The sequence below is a fragment of the Somniosus microcephalus genome, chromosome 11, assembly GCF_052327205.1.
Source record: "Somniosus microcephalus isolate GS21.2 chromosome 11, FLI_Smic_1.0, whole genome shotgun sequence".
In the NCBI taxonomy this organism is placed as follows: Eukaryota; Metazoa; Chordata; class Chondrichthyes; order Squaliformes; family Somniosidae; genus Somniosus; species Somniosus microcephalus.
This window is the reverse complement of record NC_140997.1, coordinates 8,214,559-8,236,573: the sequence shown is the minus strand read 5'-3', so window position 1 is coordinate 8,236,573 and position 22,015 is coordinate 8,214,559. Positions and strand designations below refer to the sequence as shown.

The 22,015-nt window shown below is 45.8% G+C and overlaps 1 protein-coding gene across 2 annotated transcripts in view; it reads right to left on the bottom strand.

Annotated features, from left to right (window-relative positions):
• Positions 1-2,138: 2,138 nt before the first annotated feature.
• Positions 2,139-22,015, bottom strand: part of LOC147110285 (ATP-dependent RNA helicase with zinc finger domain-like) — a 332,514-nt gene continuing 312,637 nt past the window's right edge. For both annotated transcript variants that reach the window (XM_086000110.1, XM_086000111.1), the window contains exons 28-29: positions 5,771-6,026; positions 2,139-3,616 (exon numbers count right to left, since the gene is read on the bottom strand). In XM_086000110.1, the coding sequence (XP_085856236.1) occupies positions 3,327-3,616; positions 5,771-6,026 (546 nt within the window). In that variant the 3' untranslated portion in view covers positions 2,139-3,326. The remainder of the gene's footprint in view (positions 3,617-5,770; positions 6,027-22,015) is intronic.

The following is a 22,015-nucleotide window of genomic DNA, read 5'->3' as shown; positions in this document are numbered from 1 at the left end:
CAGAGGATTTTTTTTTTAATGTTAGATTATATTGAGCCCATTATCAATAAGCCGAGAGAATTTATTGCGCAATTTGATTGGTTCATCTCTTCATTTATTTATAGGCTTTCCTGACCTGGTTCTTCAGGATTTCTTCAAGTCCTTAGATGTTTAGGTAGCCACTTTTCTTAGTACGATAGCTAACTGTTCAGTTGTCGCTATTAACAAATATAAATTTTAAGCTGATCAGGTTCCAATGCGACACAGACTTAGCTTATCACAAATATGGCCAAGAATGTCACGCTTCAGGTGTTGCACTTTCAGGAAGAGTGGAATTACATGATGTTTTTCCAATATTAGTTGAGCCCCTGTGGTGTTGCACTCGGCCAGTCAAGGGCAAGCACAGTACTCGGGTCAAGCAAGGTTCAAGGGCAATGATATCATTGGACCAAGGCAGGGAGAAGGAAATTGAGAGAGGGGACAGGAGGAGGTGGTGAGGTGAAGGGGGAAGATGGGGAAAGTGGCACAGGGAGTGTGACGGGGAAAGGGAGAGGGAAGAAAGGGGAATGGGTAGGCAAGGGCAGGGGATGAGGACAGGGACGAGAGGAGGACACAGGGAGGTGGTGAAGACACGGCAGAGGAATGCAGAGAGGAATGGAATAGGACAGGCAGGAGAAGGAAAAGCACAGCAACCATCTCACCAGCTGGGGGGGAGGGAGCATCCCAACTCTCAGCAGGGGCAGGCCAGGGCTGTTCCAAAACTCTTTCAGGGAGTAGTGGCAGGGTCAAGGTTCAGGATGCAAATTGAAAAACAGGCTCCGGGGGCCAAATTTGGGCTTCCAGAGTTAACAGAACACATTTGGCCAGGGAGGGAGGCCAAGGCTCTGAAACTCCAGAGCTGTATCTTCGGGGTGTCCAACAAACTGCATGAGTAAGGTAGTAGTGGCCATAATGGTCTGCATTGGATAATCTCGAGGACAGGATAGTCAGGCATCTTATCGGTTACGGGCAATTGCAGCTGCGATGACTGAGGTGCAGCAGAGGCTGGTTGGAAGCTTTGTGCAGAGTTTTAGCGAGTAAAACATTTTGGATGAGTTATTGGGAGAAACCTTCCTGAGCTATTTAGAACTGGTGGACACAAGCGTAGGTCAACAAGAGACTTCGCTGAGGTACAGCAGGGCATCCAAACTAGTGGGACTTTAATTTTAGGGATGATCAGTCTTTTTTCTATATTCCTTATATTCTAAAAGATCTTGATTTGAGGAGTGCCGACTCCTGATTTTTTGAGGCAATGAGCGAGTCTGTTATTCTCAGAGGGACACCAACATTGGATCTAGATGAATGGAGCCAGTTATGTAACTTTAGTTCATAAGCATTAGAATTAATTGCATTGGAAACCCCCAATCACAGCGCTACCTACAGGCGTAACTAGTACTGCAGCTGTCGATACTTTTATAATGGGTTTTCACAAAGAAGCCTGAGAGATATTTTCCATGAATTTTGAGAAGGAATGTTGTGACTCATCTAGTGATCTTAATATAGATTAGATTATAAGAATGCATTAGCTGTGCTGTGATGTTGCTTATGGTAAGTTGAAGAATTTGCTGATTTACAACGACAGGTGCATTACACCATGTAGCACACAATGAATTATTCTGCTAAGATGGAGCTTTGTTCCTTTACAGCCCCAGATCCGATTGGTGCGCCTTCCTAAGGTCAATTAGAAGCTTCTACCAGTCAACTTTGCCTCTTCCCAGATCCTACTGTAAGATTTAGTTTTATTCATTCCTGGGATGTGGGCGTCCCTAATCTATTGCCCATCCCTAGTTGCCCTCGAGAAGGTGGTGGTGAGCTGCCTTCTTGAACTGCTGCAGTCCGTGTGGTGAAGGTGCTCCCACAGTGCTGTTAGGGAGGGAGTTGCAGGATTTTGACCCAGTGACGATGTATGTCAGGATGGTGTGTGACTTGGAGGGGAACTTGGGGGTGGTGGTGTTCCCATGCGCCTGCTGCCCTTGTCCTTCTAGGTGGTGGAGGTCGAAGGTTTGGAAGGTGCTGCTGAAGAAGTTACATCAAGTTATCCATCACATGATTGTTCATTAAGGTTTGACATGGCTCTTTGCGAGATCTTTTAATTAAAATACCAAGCAGCTTTTGTTTTTTTTTCACCAAAATATTTAATTAGTTGTTTTATGTACAATAAATAACAAAAATAGCGGGAACTTCGCCAAAGTAAAACGAGATCAAAATGGACAAAATCAAATCTTTTTTCCGCACAGCTTGTTGAAGTGAACAGCTTGAACTGTCGGTGGATTGGAAGCATAAGACTGTTGGTACAGTTTTGAATTAGGCGTTCTGTGCAACAGAGGAAAGTAACTGAAAATTTAGAGGTCATTACCATTTAAGGCAGACACCATGCGGTTTAAGAAATCACAGCGTAGCTTAGCAACTGAAAAATTACAACAGTCACGAATGCTGAACGCAGTCAAGGATTTTTTTTAAATACCATATTAAATACATTACTACATAAAGAGAATTGAGAAACACTACAGACTTTGGGGAATGTCAATGTGTAACTCGGATGTTGAAGTTCAAACAAAAAAAAGTGAAAATGCAAAAGGTCTGAAGTGTCAGTGCTAAAAGCTCATCACATTTGCCATGTCATATCTTCACGATGGAAGACAGTATCACGGCTTCAATAGAGCATAATCTCCCAGGAACAGAAATACACAGCTCACGGAGAATGGAGGTTTGTAAATTCAGAAAATAACCAAAAAGTTAAAATGTCACTGCGTTTCTCCTGCAATGTCACTCTTGATTTCTCAAACACTGATTATTGTAATGTTAATGGGCTTAGCTTCTCCCCTCACATCAATTGCAACAGATCACCAACCATGCTCTTTGTGAATGTGGCAGAGTGATTATGAGAAGTGCGTTTGGCTTTCCTCTATGGCTGGAGGAGGGCTGCAGTCACAAGTCACGCTCATTTTAATACAAAAACCAACACCAGCAAAATAAAAGGTAAAAATTAAACTTTGGTACCACAACATTTTCCCTCCCAAAAAATACAAAATAAATAGAACAAACCCCACAAACACTCACAATACTCATTTCAAAAGAATTCATCTGGTCCATGTGCAAATAAGCAGAGATGAAAAGCTTTTGTAAAAAGAAACTTTTTCACAAATGACACCTTTCTACGTGTCCGATATAGCATCTATAGAAATCTTTAAGTGCACGCAATAATATCTTACAAAAAAAGGTTCTAAAGTAAAGCAACAATGTCTCAAAGGAAAACAATGAGAAGTGCATCATAAATGAAACCGTGTGATCATAATCTGCTACTTCAATTATTCGAAATAAGAATAGTAGCCGCTGTCATTTAAAGATGACCTCTTACTCAGGTCCTGCAATATTGAAATAGGATCAATAGGTTTCCTATCTGCTTCTGACGATGACTTCAATCTGGCCTTGGGTGGAGCTCGAAGAACACTGGCATAAGAGGCAGCACCTTTGCCTTCTACAGACTTAGATGGACTCTGGTACTGAAGCGGGTTGGGCTGCGTGAGAGGGTTTACATTGGAACTACTTTTGTTACAACCGGCATCCTCCTCGGTCGCGAAACCTGGAGCAGCTTGTCCTAAAGAGAGAGATAAATAATAGGCTGATTTCATGTAAAAATGTAACCCCGTCTGAACTTTTCTACACATGATCAAGTTTAACACGCATTTCTGGAACAGATTTCATTGTCCCCTCCATTCCCCCCATGGTCCTCCCACAAGATGCACCAAACCCATAAGCTGCCCCCAGGCCGACGCAATGTCATTCTGCAATCACATCTGGGAGATGAGTAAGCATCGCCCGGCCTCCCCTCAAGGAAGCTGGACCTCACCTGGTGGGTACCACATGCATGGTACAAATCTGTGTTGCACCATTCAGCGGGAAAGCATACTGGATGTTCCATCATCACAACACGGTAATTGCTATTTTTTGGGTGGTCAGATTACAAGTCTGAGGACAGGTTGCAGAGACTAGCTATTGGACTATAACCTGGTGTTGTGTGACTTCCTACATTTGTCCACCCCAGTCCAACACCGGCATCGCCACATCATGGAACCTTTATAAAGCGCTGGTTAGGCCATAACTGGAGTATTGCGTCCAGTTCTGGTCACCACACTTTAGGAAGGATGTGACGACCCTTGAGAGGGTGCAGAGGAGATTTACCAGAATTGTTCTGGGGATGGGGGATCTTAGCTACAAGGACAGGTTGGAGAAGCTGGATTTGTTTTCATTAGCGCAAAGGAGGTTGAGGGGTGATTTGATAGAGGTGTACAAGATTATGACGGGTTTGGATAGGCTAGACGGGGAAAGGCTGTTCCCACTAGTTGATGGTACAAGGACTAGGGGACACAGATTTAAGGTTTTGGGCAAGAGATACAGGGAGGGCGTGAGGAAAAACTTTTTTACGCAGCGAGTGGTGAGGACCTGGAACTCGCCGCCGACGGATGTGGTGGAAGTAGAGGCAATGTTTTCAAGGGGAGACTGGATAGACACTTGAGGGAAATAAACTTGCAGGGCTACGGGGATAGAGCGGGGGAATGGGAATGAGAGCCGGCACAGACTCGATAGGCCGAATGGCCTCCTTCTGTGTCGTTATGACTCTGACATCCTGGTGATCCAGAAAGCAGTTTCCTGAACACCTCATGAGCACTGCATGGTGACAAACACACACACCACATGGAATTACTTGATTTAGCTTGTAACAGAACTCAAAATGAAAGCATTAATTTCACATACAATGATGGCACTCAGGAATGACTAGAGGGCCACAATCTCACCAAAAGGTCAGATGACATCATAACGTGTTAACAATGAAGCTTGAGAAGCTTGTGACCATATAATCCCAGAGAGGAGCTTCCAGGCTTGAAATCAGTCCTGCCGGTTATTTATTTTTGTGTAATACAGACTGGGGTGTTTGTGGCAGGTTGAATTTGGCCACCGAGTGCTATGATGGCCATACTGAATAATTAATGATTGTGATGAATTAACTACAGCTGATGCTTACAGTGGATTACCATCAAATAAGGGTCAGTTCCTGCCACAAGTGTGTAAAGCATTTTCCAATCCATTTGCGACGGTTGAAAACACTTCAACACCAAGCAGTGTTTCTGTAACTATCAGATGTAGATTTTCCAGTCACTGTTGTTCTTGCTTGTTTGCCTCAGATTATATTTCTCCTCTGTGCTAGTTTAATGCAGGAATTAACCAGTTAGCGTTAAAATAGCACAGAAAGGAATAAGGTCTGGGAATACCAAGCGTTTGTACATGAACAGCACCAACAGGAAAATCTACCCCATGATTATCACGTCAGCAACAGAGACGCTTCGAGTCAGCAGCTCGGAACAAGAATTGCTTCACGCAAGCTCACTGCAATTGATAGACCACCTTTCCCAAATGGTAATTGAACTGTGATTAATTAAAAAGTTATTCGTTAAACCAAATGCAAATGAGCACCAGAACAAATTCCTCTAAAAATAATTCTGACAAGAAGTCGAGAAATCTGAAGAAGAATGACGATTTTCGTTTTTTCCGCGTTCACAGTGGCACTGGACCTCCGAGTCACGATCTCGCCTCAAACCATTTTGTGCAGAGCAGAGTGCAGCAACACTGGCTCTCCCCCAAAAACAAACAATAATCATTTCAAAATAGGCAAAAGCAGCATTATTAAACAGGGAGAGAAATCTTTTGAAAACATTAACAGGATTCCAATTATTACAAAGCAAAATGCAAATACCTGTTAGAAACTGCCCATTGTATACAATTCTTTCTGGACTCAATGCAGGGGACTGGACATTGTAATTGCTGATGGTGCTATAAAGCTCTTCATCCGGGTCCCCCACCGGCAACTGGTTGGCTGGGACAGGTGATAGCTGTTGATCTGGGCTGCAGTATGGACTCGGTCCCTGGCTGCTTTCCATGGAGGATGTTCCCAGAGGGCTGGATGCAGAACGCCTCTGATATAGTGGCCTTCCCGACACTCGGACTTCAGACTGAAAAGGGAAATAAGGTAAAGCATGCAATCAAAAAAAGAACTTGCATCAAAATTGAATAAGGCAGCTCAGTAGACAGTAAACTGTGAAGCATCTCAGTGCTAGAGTAGAGAATATTTGATTATCAGACCCATTTTCAGCATCAAACTCGCACAGGTCAGGTATGTAATGGTCAGATTTAAAGGGAGCTTTACTCTGTGCCTAACCTGACCGGAGTCATTTAGAGAAAGCGTTACGCTGCGTTCCGCCATTAAACACTCTCAGGTCATGTGCATTAGATACAGAGTAAAGCTCCCTCTACACTGTCCCATCAAACACTCCCAGGGCAGGCACAGCACGAGTTAGATACAGAGTAAAGCTCACTCTACACTGTCTCATCAAACACTCCCAGGGCAGGTACAGCACGGGTTAGATACAGAGTAAAGCTCCCTCTACACTGTCCCATTAAACACTCCCAGGGCAGGTACAGCACGGGTTAGATACAGAGTAAAGCTCCCTCTACACTGCCCCATCAAACACTCCCAGGGCAGGTACAGCACGGGTTAGATACAGAGTAAAGCTCCCTCTACACTGTCCCATTAAACACTCCCAGGGCAGGTACAGCATGGGTTAGATACAGAGTAAAGCTCCCTCTACACTGTCCCCATCAAACACTCCCAGGGCAGGTACAGCACGGGGTTAGATACAGAGTAAAGCTCCCTCTACACTGTCCCATCAAACACTCCCAGGGCAGGTACAGCACGGGTTAGATACAGAGTAAAGCTCCCTCTACACTGTCCCATCAAACACTCCCAGGGCAGGTACAGCACGGGTTCGATACAGAGTAAAGCTCCCTCTACACTGTCCCATCAAACACTCACAGGGCAGGTACAGCACGGGTTAGATACTTCTTCTTCTTCTTAGGCAGTCCCTCGGAACTGAAGATAACTTGTTTCCACATTAAAAATGAGTTCGCAGGTGACTTATGAGTTCAATGCGGGACCTACAGTCTCTGTCACAGGTGGGGCAAACGGTGTTTGAAGGGGCGGGTGGGTGGGGTGCTTGGGTTGATGTGCGCTCCTTGCGCTTGGCTTCCGCTTGCTCCCAGCGGAGAGACTTGAGGTGTTCAGCGCCTTCCCGGATACTTCTCCTCCACTTTGTGCGGTCTTGGGCCAGGGATTCCCAGGTGTCGGTGGGGATGTTACACTTTTCAAGGAGGCTTTGAGGGTGTGCTTCAAGCGTTTCCTCTGCCCACCTGGGGCTCTCTTGCCGTGCCGGAGCTCCGAGTATAGCGCTTGTTTTGGGAGTCTCGTATCGGACATGCGGACAATGTGACACATCCATCGGAGCTGATCGAGCGTGGTCAAAGCTTCGATGCTCGGGATGTTGGCCTGAGCGAGAACACTGACGTTGGTGCGCCTATCCTGCCAATGGATTTACAGGATCTTGCGCAGGTTAGATACAGAGTAAAGCTCCCTCTACACTGTCCCATCAAACACTCCCAGGGCAGGTACAGCACAGGTTAGATACAGAGTAAAGCTCCCTCTACACTGTCCCATCAAACACTCCCAGGGCAGGTACAGCACGGGTTAGATACAGAGTAAAGCTCCCTCTACACTGTCCCATCAAACACTCCCAGGGCAGGTACAGCATGGGTTAGATACAGAGTAAAGCTCCCTCTACACTGTCCCATCAAACACTCCCAGGGCAGGTACAGCACGGGTTAGATACAGAGTAAAGCTCTCTCTACACTGTCGCATCAAACACTCCCAGGGCAGGTACAGCACAGGTTAGATACAGAGTAAAGCTCCCTCTACACTGTCGTATCAAACACTCCCAAGGCAGGTACAGCACAGGTTACACACAGAGTAAAGCTCCCTCGACACTGGCCCAGCAAACAGTCATCATGCTTAGGTCAGGGGAAGAAACCAAGATGTGTATTATCAGGAAACCCATTGCCTAACATACATCACAGTCACAGAGTCCACGGTCACAGAATGTAAATTCAGCCACATTTGTGAACCACATTATATCATCATATCAGAGTAGTGACATCAGTCCTTTAAACAGGGAATTCCACTTCACTTGTTGCATTTCTGATCTCCCAATAAACATCAGGCCAGGCCGTAAACCAAAGACAGCTGTTCCCCACAGGGAGGGTGATGGGGAATATATTAAAGTGATCAGCAGACGATTGACCCCAGTTTGCCGTCACAAGTCCTGGTAACCAGATTAAACACGGCACTGGCAGAGGCCTGTGGGAGCTGATCATCTACCTGCCCTCAGCTGGGGAATGCCACGCAGCGTGGGAAAAGAAAATGCATTGTAAACGAAATCACTTTTAAAATAATTTACAAACTTTACTTCAACAGTTTGCAGCAGAGAATTCGAAATCCCAACCAACCCCTGCGTAAAGGAAGTTTTACCTAACTTCCCCTGAATTCTTTTTGTGATTATCCTAAAATGTTGCCCTCTTGTTACTGTCTCACTGACCAGTGGAAACAATCCTTCACTATTCACCTCATCATGGAGGCCTTCAAGATTCCGAAGGGTCATCAGGTCAACCCTTCACCACTCTAATTTTAAAATAGTTATATCGTCTCACGTCTCTCTTCAAAACTGTAGCCCCTCATCTCCAGTAACATCCTAGTGAATCTGTGCTGCAACTTTGCCATTGCTTTTATATCCTTCCTATAATGGATGCCGAAAACACGAAACTGCAGCCTAATTAAGGTCTTGTAAAGTACCTCCTTGCTTTTGTAGCTATGCTTCCAGGTATTAAACCAAGAATTCTGTTTGCCTATTTATGGCCTTATTATTTATTTGTGCTGGTGCCTTTAATGGCCAGTGTATCTGCCCACCAAGGTCCCTCTGCTCCTCGACTCCATTTAAAATCTCACCATTCAAGGTATATTTCCTTCCTGTTTTCTTGCTTCCAAAATGCAGCACTTTTTCTATATTGAATTGTAACCGTCACCTATCTACCCATCCTGCTAGACGGAACAGGCTCGAGGGGCTGAATGGCCTACTCCTGTTCCTAGATCTGTCTACGCTCGCCAGTGGTTTTCACAATCTTTGTCACAGTTTGTCTCCATTGGCAAATTTTGGAACTGTTCCTTCAATTCTTGTGTCTAAATCATTCATATATACAGTTAATAAGTGGTTGTAGTCCTGTGAAACACCACTCACTGCATCTTTCCAGTAACAAACTTGCTTTTGCTCCAACCCTTTCTGCTCTCCAACCATCCCTCTATCCATGTGGCCACATTCCCCTTAACTCTGCGGCCTTATCTTTGCCATAAGCATCTGATATAGTGCCTTATCAAATGCTTTTTGAAAATCCATAGAACCCCATTCACTGCATTTCCTTTGTCTAAACGCTTATTTCATAGAATAGCACAGCACAGAGAAGGAGGCCATTTGGCCCATCGAGTCTGCGCCAGCTCTTTCGAAGAGCAATCCAGTTAGTCCCACTCCCCCGCTCTTTCCCCATATTTCTGCAATTCTGTCTCCTTCAAGTATTTATCGAATTCCCTTTTGAAGGCTGCTATTGAATCTGTATCCACCGCCCTATCAGGCAGTGCATTCCAAATCCTAACCAGTCGTTGTGTAAAAAAGGTTTTCCTCCTGTCGCCTCTGGTTCTTTTGCCAATCACCTTAAACCTGTGCCCTCTGGTTATCGACCCTTCAGCCAATGGAAACAGTTTCTCTTTATTGACTCCATCTAAACCCTTCATGATTTTAAACATCTCGATCAAATTTCCTCTTAACCTTCTCTGCTCTAAGAAGAACAACCCCAGCTTCTCCAGTCTGTCCACGGAACTGTAATCGCTCATCCCTGGAACTATTCTAGTAAATCTCTTCTGCACTCTCTCCAAAGCCTTCACCTCCTTCCTAAAGTGTGGTGCTCAGAATCGGACACAATACTCTAGCTGGGGCCGAACTAGTGCTTTAATAGGTTTAGCATAACTTCCTGGCTTTTGTACTCTGCCTCTATTTATAAAGGCCAGGATCCCATATGTTTTATGAACTGCTTTGTTAACCTCGCCTGCCATCTTCAAAGATTTGTGCACAAGCACCCCCAGGTCTCACACTTCTTACACCCCCTTTACAATTGTATTTTCTGTCCTAATTTTTCCTACCGAAATGTATCACCTCACACTTTTCTGTGCTGAATTTCATCTGCCATGTTGTCCACTCATTCCACCAGCCTGTCTACGCCCTCAATGTTTATGACTATCATCCTCACTGTTTACTACACTTCCAAGTTTTGTGTCATCTGCAAATTTTGAAGTTGTAGCCTGAAGTCCAAGTCTTTAATGTATATCAAAAACAGCAGTGGTCCCAGTACTGAATCTTGGAACGGCACTGTACACCTCCCTTGAGTTCGAAAAACAGCCATCCACCACAACTCTTTCCTGTCCCTTCGCCAATTTTGTATCCATGCTGCTACTGCCCCTTTTACCCCATGGGCTTCAATTTTGCTAACAAGCCTAATATGTGGTATTTTGAAAGTTTTTTGAAAGTCCATATGCACAACATCCACCGCACTGCCCTCATCCATCCTCTCTGTTACCTCATCAAAAAACTCAATGAAGTTAGTTAAACACGATTTGCCCTCAACAAATCCGTGCTGGCTCTCCTTTATTAGTCCATGCTTGTCCAAGTGGCTGTTCATTTTCTCCCGAAGTATTGTTTCTAAAACTTCCCCACCGCCGACGTTAAACTGACTGGCCTGTAGTTGCTGGGTTTATCCTTCTCCCCTTTTTTTGAACAAAGGGGTAACATTTGCAATCCTCCAGTCCTCTGGCACCACCCCTGTATCTAAGGAGGATTGGAGGATTGTGGCCAACACCTCCGCAATTTCTATCCTTACTTCCCTCAGCAACCTCGATACATCCCATCCGGACCGGGTGACTTATCTACTTTAAGTTTCTAGTACCTCCTCTTTATCTATTTTTATCTCATCCAGTATTCCGGCAACCTCCTCGTTTACCATAGCTTTATCAAAATCCTCTTCCTTGGTAAACACCGATGCAAAGTGCCTCAGCCCTGCCTTCTGCCAACAGATCTTCATTTCGGTCCCTAATTTTTTTTATTCATTGATGGGATGTGGGCATCGCTGGCTAGGCCTGCATTTAGTGCCCATCCCTAATTGCCCTTGAGAAGATGGTGGTGAGTCGCCGCCTTGAACCGCTGCAGTCCATATGGTGTAGGTACACCCACAATGCTGTTAGGAAGGGAGTTCCAGGATTTTGGCCCAGCGACAGTGAAGGAACGGCGATACAGGTCCAAGTCAGGATGGTGTGTGGCTTGGAGGGGAACTTGTAGGTGGTGATGTTCCCATGCGTCTGCTGCCCTTGTCCTTCTAAGTGGTAGAGGTCGCGGGTTTGGAAGGTGCTGTTGAAGGAGCTTTGGCGAGTTGCTGTAGTGCATCTTGTAGATGGTACACACTGCAGCCACAGTGCGCCGGTGGTGGAGGGAGTGAATGTTGAAGGTGGTGGATGGAGTGCCAATCAAGCGGGCCACTTTATCCTGAATGGCGTCGAGCTTCTTGAGTGTTGTTGGAGCTGCACTCATCCAGGCAAGTGGAGAGTATTCCATCACACTCCTGACTTGTGCCTTGTAGATGGTGGAAAGGCTTTGGGGAGTCAGGAGGAGAGACACTCGCCACAGAATTCCCAGCCTCTGGCCTGCTCTTGTAGCCACATTATTTATATGGCTGGTCCAGTTCAGTTTCTGATCAATGGTAACCCCCAGGATGTTGATAGTGGGGGATTCCATTGAATGTCAAGGGGAGATGGTTAGAGTCTCGCTTGTTGGAGATGGTCATTGCCTGGCACTTGTGTGGTGCGAATGTTACTTGCCACTTGTCAGCCCAAGTCTGATTGGCCCACTGCTCCTCTGACAATCCTTTTACTGTTAACATGCCGATAGAAGACCTTTGGATTCCCTTTTATGTTAGCCGCCAATCTATTCTCAGTGTCTCTTTGCCCCTCTTATTTCCTTATTCACTTGTCCTCTGTATTTTTTTATATTTGGCCTGATTCTCCCTTGTATTATCAAGCTGACATCTGTCATACGGCCCCTTTTTCTGCTTCATCCTACTCTCCAACTCCTTCACCATCCTGGGAGCTCTGGCTTTGGCTACCCTCCCTTTCCCCCTTGTGGGAATGTACCGAGACTGCACCCGAACCATCTCCTCTTTAAAGGCCGCCCATTGCTCCATTATATTTCTGCCTGCCAGTCTTTGACTGCAATTTACCCGGGCCAGATCCCTCCTGCATGCTAACTTTTTGTGTTTCATGTACTCGGACCCCCCGATCCCTTTGTACCGCAGCATTTTGTAGTCTCACTCCATTTAAATAATAATTTGCTTTTTCATTCTTCCTTCCAAAGTGGATAACCTCACATTTCCCCACATTGTACTCCATCTGCCAAATTTTTGCCCACTCACTTAATCTATCTTCTTCTTAGCAGACTCTCTGTGTCCTCCTCACAACTTGCTAACCCACCTATCTTTGTATTATCAGCAAATTTGGCTACAGTACACTCAGTCCCTTCATCCAAGTCATTAATATAGATTGTAAATAGTTGAGGCCCCAGCACTGATCCCTGTGGCACCCCACTAGTTACTGGTTGCCAACCGGAAAATGACCCATTTATCCTGACTCTCTGTTTTCTGTTAGTTAGCCAATCCCCTATCCATGCTAATATATTACCCCCAACCCGTTTGCTCTTATCTTGTGCAGTAACCTTTTATGTGGCACCTTATCAAATGCCTTCTGGAAATCCAAATACACCACATCCACTGGTTCCCCTTTATCCAACCTGCTCGTTACATCCTCAAAGAACTCTAGCAAATTTGTCAAACACAATTTCCCTTTCATAAAACCATGTTGACTCTGCTTGATTGTCTTATGATTTTCTAAATGTCCTGCTGTTACCTCCTTCAAACTCCGTCGCCTCCAGTCCAGATCCAAGGTCGTCCCATCCTCTTTCGTCGAATTACAGTATGCAGACGACGCTTGCATCTGCGCTCACTCGGAGGTCGAACTCCAAACCATCGTCAACACCTTCACCGAAGCGTACGAGAGCATGGGCCTTACACTAAACATCCATAAGACAAAGGTCCTCTACCAACCTGCCCCCGCCACACAGTACTGCCCCCCGATTATCAAAATCCACGACAAGGCCTTGGACAACGTGGACCACTTTCCATACCTCGGGAGCCTACTGTCAACAAGGGCAGACGTCGACGACGAAGTCCAACACCGCCTTCAGTGTGCCAGTGCAGCCTTCGGTCGCCTGAGGAAGAGAGTGTTTGAAGACCAGGACCTCAAACCCGGCATGAAGCTCATGGTCTACAGAGCAGCAGTGATAACCGCCCTGCTATATGCCTCAGAGACATGGACCATGTACAGCAGGCACCTCAAAGCACTGGAGAGGTACCACCAACGCTGCCTCCGCAAGATCCTGCAAATCCATTGGCAGGATAGGCGCACCAACGTCAGTGTTCTTGCTCAGGCCAACATCCCCAGCATCGAAGCTTTGACCACGCTCAATCAGCTCCGATGGACGAGTCACATTGTCCGCATGCCCGATACGAGACTCCCAAAACAAGCGCTCTACTCGGAGCTCCGGCACGGCAAGAGAGCCCCAGGTGGGCAGAGGAAATGCTTCAAGGACACCCTCAAAGCCTCCTTGAAAAAGTGTAACATCCCCACCGACACCTGGGAAACCCTGGCCCAAGACCGCACAAAGTGGAGAAGCATCCGGGGAAGGTGCCGAACACTGAGTCTCTTCGTCAGGAGCAAGCGGAAGCTAAGCACAGGCAGCGCAAGGAGCGCACGTCAACCCAAGCACCCCACCCACCCGCCCCTTCAACCACCATCTGCCCCACCTGTGACAGAGACTGTAGGTCCCGCACTGGACTCATCAGTCACCTGCGAACTCATTTTTAATGTGGAAGCAAGTCATCCTCGGTTCCGAGGGACTGCCTAAGAAGGAGAACAATGGATCCCAGCATTTTCCCAATGACAGTTCTTATACTTTCAGCAATTTCTTTGCAATCTGCTCCTCCATCTCCTTTCCATTATTTGGTGGCCTATAAAATACACCAACTAGCGTAATAGCTCTTTTATTGTTTCTCAACTCCAACCAAATAGATTTGGTCTTTGTCCTCAAGGGCGTTCTCTCTTTCTAGCACTGTAATATTTTCCATAATCAAAGCAGGCACCCCTCCTCCTTTTTTACTTTCCCTATCATTCCTGAATACCTTGTACCCAGGAATATTAAGCATCCAATCCTCCCCTTTTTTGAGCCAGTTCTCAGTTAGCGCCTCTACATCATATTCCCACGTGGCTATTTGCACCTGCAGCTCATCAACCTTATTAATCACACTTCGTGCATTTACACACACGCACTCCAAACCTACCTTAGACCTCTTTGTATTTTCTATGAGCCACCTAATTCTGTATTATTTCTAACTCTAACTGTCTCTCCCAGTCCTCTGTGCACCTTGTTTCTACTTTTTAATACTACATCCTGGTGCCCAACCCCCTGTTAAATTAGTTTAAACCCACCCCCACAGCACTAGTTAACCTGCCCGCAAGGATCTTGGTCCCAGCAACCTGTCCATCTTGAACAGGTCCCTTCTGCCACAGAATTGTTCCCAATGTCCCAGAAATCAGAAGCCCTCCCATTTCTTCAAAGGTTGGTCAAGCATGCCCATTTTAGAAATCCGCACTGATTGGCCCTGATTAGTTCATATTTCTCCAAGTACTTAATAATTTCGCCCCGTATTATAAATTCTAGTGGTTTACCAACAGCTGACTAATTGGGCTGATTTCTTGGCTTATCTTGTTCTCCTGTTTTGAAGAGGGGAAGTCACATTTGCCACCATCCACAATCTTCTGGTAACATTTTCATTTTCACAGAATTCTGGAAAATTATAGTTAGAGCCTCTGCTATTTGTTCTCAGGATATTTAGATGTAAACCATTAAGTCTCGGTGATTTATCTAACTTAAGGGTGAGCAACTTCTTCAGTACCATTTCTCCTTGAATAGTAAAAAATATCATCGTTGGGTCAGCTTATCACTTAATTATGCTAATGCAAAGAATTATATTTGCAAACTGCTTTATGTCTGAGTTAGATCGAATGTACCGTACTTGTCTTTTCAAATTCAGAAACCCAGGTATAGGGCCAAGACCCCATGAAACAGGATGCCGAAAAAGCAGAGAAAGTGATAAAGAAACAGGGATTAGCTTGGGCTTTAGAAGCCTGTAGATCACAGACTGAGAAGGTAGGGAGTTTCACAGTTAGAGTAGGAGTGTGTATATCTGAGAGCAGTAAAACACTTTGCTCTTTTGACTCGCAGGATTTAAAATGGTCTCAGCTCGGTGTCTGAAGCAAAGTCACCTCTATGATAACTGGTGATTTTGTATCTATGCTTCCATATGAAATGTCTGAGTGGCTCAGATGGAGTCCATCGAGCTGATTGCCTCCTTTAAAGGTTAAGTGCTATATACCATGACCTTCTCAAAGAAAAGCTGGCTGACGTGCTGCGTTGCAGAAGGAAACCTTTTCTTTTAAATTCAAATAAAGGTCAGAGTTTTTTTTAAAAAAAAACATTTATTCTCTGTTGTCAAAGCTCTCGAGACTATCCAGTTGAATCCTCATGAATTTTTTTTTTATATTCGATCCTGGGATGTGGGCGACACTGGCAAGGCCAGCATGTACTGCACATCCCTAATGCGACCCCGATGCCAGTCCTGATCCACACAAATCATTGCCCAGTCCAGTGTGAGCACCCTGATAGTCAGTTTGTACACAAGTCGAGTCTGTGCAACCCATTACATTCTTCAACGAGCATCTATCAACCAGAGTAGACTTTTGCTATATTGGAGTCAGCCAAACAGCACTTTCCAGTGAGATGTGCGTTACAGTGCGAATTATTCATGATCAGAGTGGCTGGCACTTCTAATTACAGCCTGGTGAGTGTCGTTTAACAGACACGTTCAATTCCCAATGGGAAAAATATCAGTGATAAAATGCCAATTTAGCACTCGATTGTATATTTCCATTTATGCTCTATTAAGTATTTAATGTGACATCCTCACTCGTTTACTACCACAGCCCAATCATTGCAGCCTGCAGAATGAAAGACAGACTGAGGGTGTAGGAAATGGTACACAGATGTATGAGGCAATTGGGCTATAATTAGCCAGCTTATCTGAGGGTAGAGATGTGTGCTGATTTTAACACTCGAATTTAAACATCTGAATTAAGTATCTCCGACCTCTCTTCTTGCAGTTTAATGGTAATCTCATTATCAAAAGATCTAACTCCTCGCTGGCAGTAAGCAAAACCAGATTTAGCAGGGATATTTAACTGCAACCATTCAACTTTATCCTTGATGAAGGGATCGCTACAATTCCAAAAGTTTTTGTACTTTAACTTCCCCAGGGGGAACAGGGTGGGAGATAGGAACATAATTGTTTGCATGACCTGCAATACTGAGCTGTCAAGAGTCACCTGGCTACCTCAAACCTGGTGGTCTTGATGTATCCATTGAAAATAAAAACGAGCGAAGGCTGCCGAGTGGGCGGAAGCTAATTGTTTGGTTTTACTTGGTTACACTAACTTGAAACCTTAAATTTCATTTTCCAGTGCACTGCTTGGTGGCTGCATATCTCCAAGATGTTCGGCCACCTGTTTCTCTTGAGGAACAACCTCTTTATAATCACCACTGATCCACCTGGCATATGGGGGCCTCAAACTAGACCAAGAATATGGTCCTTCCACAAACTGTCCACTTTTAACCAACATCACTCCACGCTACCAATTCCTGGGAAGAACATTTTGGCCAGTGCAGCATTTCTGCTTCTCCTGATGTTCCTTGACTAGCTTTTCCGTCCCAGTGGTAGTTGCAGCAGCAGGTTGTAGAAATTACAGAATTATACCATTCGGCCCACTGCGCCTGTGTTGGTGCAGGTTCCTCAACTAGAGCTATCTGATCTAATCCTGGTTAAGTTTCTGGAGCTTGTTTTTTTTTAAACTCCCAACAAAATTTTACATATAGTGACAACATTTTTTTTAAATACCATTTTAAATCTTGAACAGGAATATTTAATTGTCACAATCCCCTATACTTGCCCTGCCCCCATATCCTTTTATATTCTTCCTTTTCAAATAATTACCTAGTTCCCTTTTAGATTATATCGTAGCCTCTGTCTCAATAGTGACGTGGTAAAATATTCCATGTTCTAATAATCCAGTGTGAAAAATAATCTTCTAACTTCCTCCGTTGTTCTTCTGACGATAATCCGGAATTTATGCCCTTGTTATCAATTCACAAACCAGTGAAAATAGTCTTCACTAATCACCTGCTCAAAATCTTTCATTATTTTGAAAACCTCTATTAGATTCCCCCTTAACCTTCTCTATTCCAGAGAAAAAAGACCCAATTTCTGAATCCTTTTTTCATTCTTGGTACTCTAATGAATCTTCTCTGTGCATTCCCTTGACTGTATAATGAGGTGCTCAGAAAGAGTCAAACTCTGGCCTAACCAACCGTGGCAGACTTGGGACTAACTGACTCCCTATAGGTTTGGCCATGAAAGACATTAAACTCCTTCATCTCGTTCTTATTTCATCAGCTGCTTGAGTTGCTGGTGTCTCCACTTCTTGGAGCTCCCCTAAGTTTTGATGGTGGTCTATCAGAAGGTGTTGGCGACACCAGCTGTACCCATCCGTTATCAGATGCGGCTTCCTGCACAAGACGTTTCTATGCAAACTTTTGAGTCAGAATGTAGAACTGGTCCACAGGCCAAAATATGGACGCAGTCCTACTGCAGGAAAAGTTCTTCTCAATTGTAGCAAAACAACTGCAGCTGAGCCTATCTCAGAACAGACAATGTGCAGGACCCCCATGTACTGCACGGAAAGTGCCAGTGACCTGTGAAGAGCAGGAACTGCGGCTGATATCTCCTCTCGAGCTCAGCGATGCTGCAGCACAGCAAACTACTGTAATGGGTTCTCTGCCTAAAATTAGTTACCTCAGCATTGTCCAGGGATTAAACCTGGGACTTTTCTAGTCTGTATGGTTCCGTCCTGTTGCTCTGTATTTTTCCATTGAGCCATCAGAGGATAAATAATGGGCAATTAATTAATTTTGCAATGTTCAATTTGCTAAATTTAATTTAAGATATTTTATCTCAACATCTTGGGTATTTGGTTGGCATGCTAAGTACTGGGCTACTGCATGACAGAATGTGGGTATGTGCCCATAAGTTCCCAGATCTCAGCAGTGACATCAGGGCGAGGGACTGGGAACGGTCTGATGCTTCATTGCAAGGGAAAGACATGAAAATAGGAGGAGTCACCCCAGAAAGTTCGAGCAGCTCTTGCAGTGACTAACTACAAAGTGGCCTTGGTAGACAGAGTTAGTTGGTGAATAGTGAAGGAGGGACACAGGAAAGCCTTTAAAAAAAAAAGTTGCAACAAAAAATACCTGGTTATTAGTGATCCTGAGCAATGCAGACACTCTGTGTCCCATGGTAGCATGGTCATGAGAAAACGCTCGTATAGTGCCGATTTTAGGAGAAGAAAGCTCCTCGAGATTTGTATGCAGAATATTCCATAGTTGTTAATTTTTCCAAGCATAAACATAATTAAAAAAAGATTGCTGAATGCATCTGAAAATATTTTAATATCAAATTAACATAATCAGTAAGTCTCTAGCCCAGTATCTTCAAACACAGCTGTTTACTGAAACAGCTTATTTGCAAATAGCAACATTGCCAGGCTTATGCATAGTTACTAAGATTACAGAAATATTCCATATTAATGTGAGGAGTAAATTTACTCTTTGCAAACATTTTTACTGGGATCTGAGCATTAGTAATAATAGCACATATATTAGGACCTGATCAGACCTGGAAAATAGAAACCCACCAAATGGACTCCTGCACTGATATTTTCTCTGAGTTACTGACTTGCTTTACACCATATGGCCCACCCTCACAAAGTCATGTCCAATTCTGCACAACATCCATCTACAATATATTGAAGCTGATATATCCCGTCACCTTCCCAGTCAAGAGCCCTGTGTATACAGATCCACTCTTCTTCCAGACGTTCCTCGGTCACCCACTCACTGACCTCCAACCTTTTGGCCCACTTGTGGGTCTTGCAACTCGCTTAACCCCTCCCCTCTCTTTAGCCAGTCACAGGATTCCAGACGGTGCCACCTCCCATCTTCCCTGCTCATGGGTCTCTCAGTACCACTCCCTCGCTTCTTTCACTCACAGGCCTTCTGCCACCCACTGACAGATCGGCAATCTGCTGTTCCCATCCCAGGCTTCTTACCAGCACTGCCTCCCATGGCTTTGGGCAATTCCATGGGTCATTTACTAGTAACTATAAAGCACTGATGGAATAATAAAAGATGGGGCACATTATTCCCTTTAATGCACTGAAAAAAGATTCCTGTTCTGGATAGGCAGTGTGGCTAGAGGCCATTCATTCACGGATATGGTCTGCTGCTTTTATTAGCCTACTCAGCTGGGACATGTAAGCAAACTACACTGTTTCAGGACAGTCTTACACTATCGGATAAAGACAATTATTGAAAGGATACAGAAGAGAGTAATCCGAATGATTGAGGGGATAGATGGATTGAATTATGAGGAGCGATTAGGTCAATTGGGTACATTCTCACTGGAAAAGAGAAGGTCAAGAGGTGACATGGTTGCTGTTTTTAGGATTCTAAACTGATAATGTAGACCATGACAAGCTATTTCACATTGTCCAGAACAGTAGAACCAGAGAACATGACCTGCGTTTGAAGGGGGGTAAATTCAAAACCAATCAACGGAAACAATAGTTGAATGAGTGGTCAACCTATGGAACAGTTAATATTCCCGGGCCACCTACAGCATCCTTCTCCCTGGTCACTGTCTGAGGCTGAGCCAGACCGTTCACAACATTAGCGTCTGATCAGTCCGAGATGAGCTTCCGACTACGTATCCACTCCATCACCAAGACCGCCTACTTCCTCCTCCGTAACATCGCCCGTCTCTGCCCGCCTCAGCTCATCTGCCGCTGAAATCTTCATCCATGCCTTTGTTATCTCTAAACTTAACTATTCCAATGTTCTCCCACCTTCCACCCTCCATAAACTTGAACTCATCCAAAGCTCGGCTGCCCGTGTCCTAACTCGCACCAAGTCCTGTTCACCCATCACCCCTGTGCTCGCTGACCTACACTGGCTCCTGGTCAGGCTACGCCTCAATTTCAAAATTCTCATCCTCGTTTTCAAATCCTTCCATGGCCTTGCCCCTCCCTAACTCTGTAACCTCATCCAGCCCCGTCACCCTCCTCCAATTCTGGCCTCTTGTGCCTTGTCAATTTTAATCGTTCCACCATTGCTTGAGCTGCCTGTGGTAAACCACTGTTAACCCTGTACATGTCTGTGTGGTAAACCACTGTTAACTCTGTACAAGTCCGGGCATGTCTCCACCCCTGAGCCCGGGTATAAAGGTGACTCGCCACCCTTCCCCCGGGAGCTCTCAGGATGGATTCACTAGCAGAGGCATGCTCCAGTTCTTAGTCAATAAAAGCCTACTTCCTATAAGTCCATCTCGTAGTCTTTGGTGTTGTTGATAGCGCATCAATTTTATTGACTAATTTTCGACATGGAGCAAATCTTGAAGCCGGAACGTTTAGACCTGGATCCTCAAGCAGCAGATGCAGCCAATAACTTTGAACACTGGCTGAGCTGTTTCGAAGCCTTCCTGGAGGCCTCCAGCACTACCGTCACTACAAGATGACGCGAAACGGCTTGTCTTGAACTCACGGGTGAGCCACCGAGTCTACTCGATCATCCGAGACGCCACTACTTATGCGGCCGCCATCGCGACGCTAAAGGAACAATACGTGAGGCCTGTTAACGAGGTCTACGCCAGACACCTCCTGGCTACCCGAAAACAGCGCCCCAGGGAATCGGGCGCCGAATATTTACTGGCACTGAGAGTCCTCGGCCGGGACTGTAATTGCAAAGCGGTGATGGCCAAGGAATGCACGGAAGACCTGATCCGAGACGCCTACGTAGCCGGCATCAGGTCCAACTATACTCGGCAGAGGCTGCTGGAACAGAGGGGGCTCGACCTGCAGAAGACGGTGGCCCTCGCTAACTTGCTAGACGTGGCCCTCCAGAACATGGACGCCTACCCCCCTGACCGGATGGCCACGTGGATGCCACGGGAGCAGCCATCTTGGGGCCCGGTAAGGCCACAAGCCGCCAGCAGCCCAACTACAGCTGCAATGACCAGAGGCCAGAAATGCTACTTCTGCGGCCAGGCCAAGCACCCCAGACAGCAATGCCCAGCAAAGGACGCGACCTGCTCCAAATGCGGCAAGAAAGGCCACTACGCGAGTGTGCAGGGCGAAATCGACCCCCAATTCCAGCAGCGCCGCGTGTGAACCGTACAGGCCGCCATTTTGGACCCCACCAACCACGTGAGCCGTGCGGGCCGCCATTTTGGGCACCACCAGCCGAGGGGGAGCCGCCATCTTGGACACCATTCCGGGACCAGGCCCCCGGCGCGGGCGAATACTACAGCGACCCACCGACCTCGACGATGGCCTCCATCACCCTGGACCAATCTAGGCCCCATCAACTAGCCAGGTCCATGATGAACGTAAAGGTAAATGGCCATGCCACAAATTGCCTTTTCGACTGCGGAAGCACGGAGAGCTTCATCCACCCCGACACGGTGCGACGCTACTCCCTATCGGTTATGCACACACGCCACCAGGTCTTTATGGCCTCAAAGCCCCATATGGCGGACGTCGGCGGCTACTGTGTAGCGACTCTGACAGTGAACGGCGTGGCGTACAGGGAGTTGAAATTCCTCGTCCTGCCACAGCTCTGCGCTCCCGTACTGCTAGGATTAGACTTCCAGTGCCATCTGGAGAGCGTCACGATGGCATATGGCGGGCCCC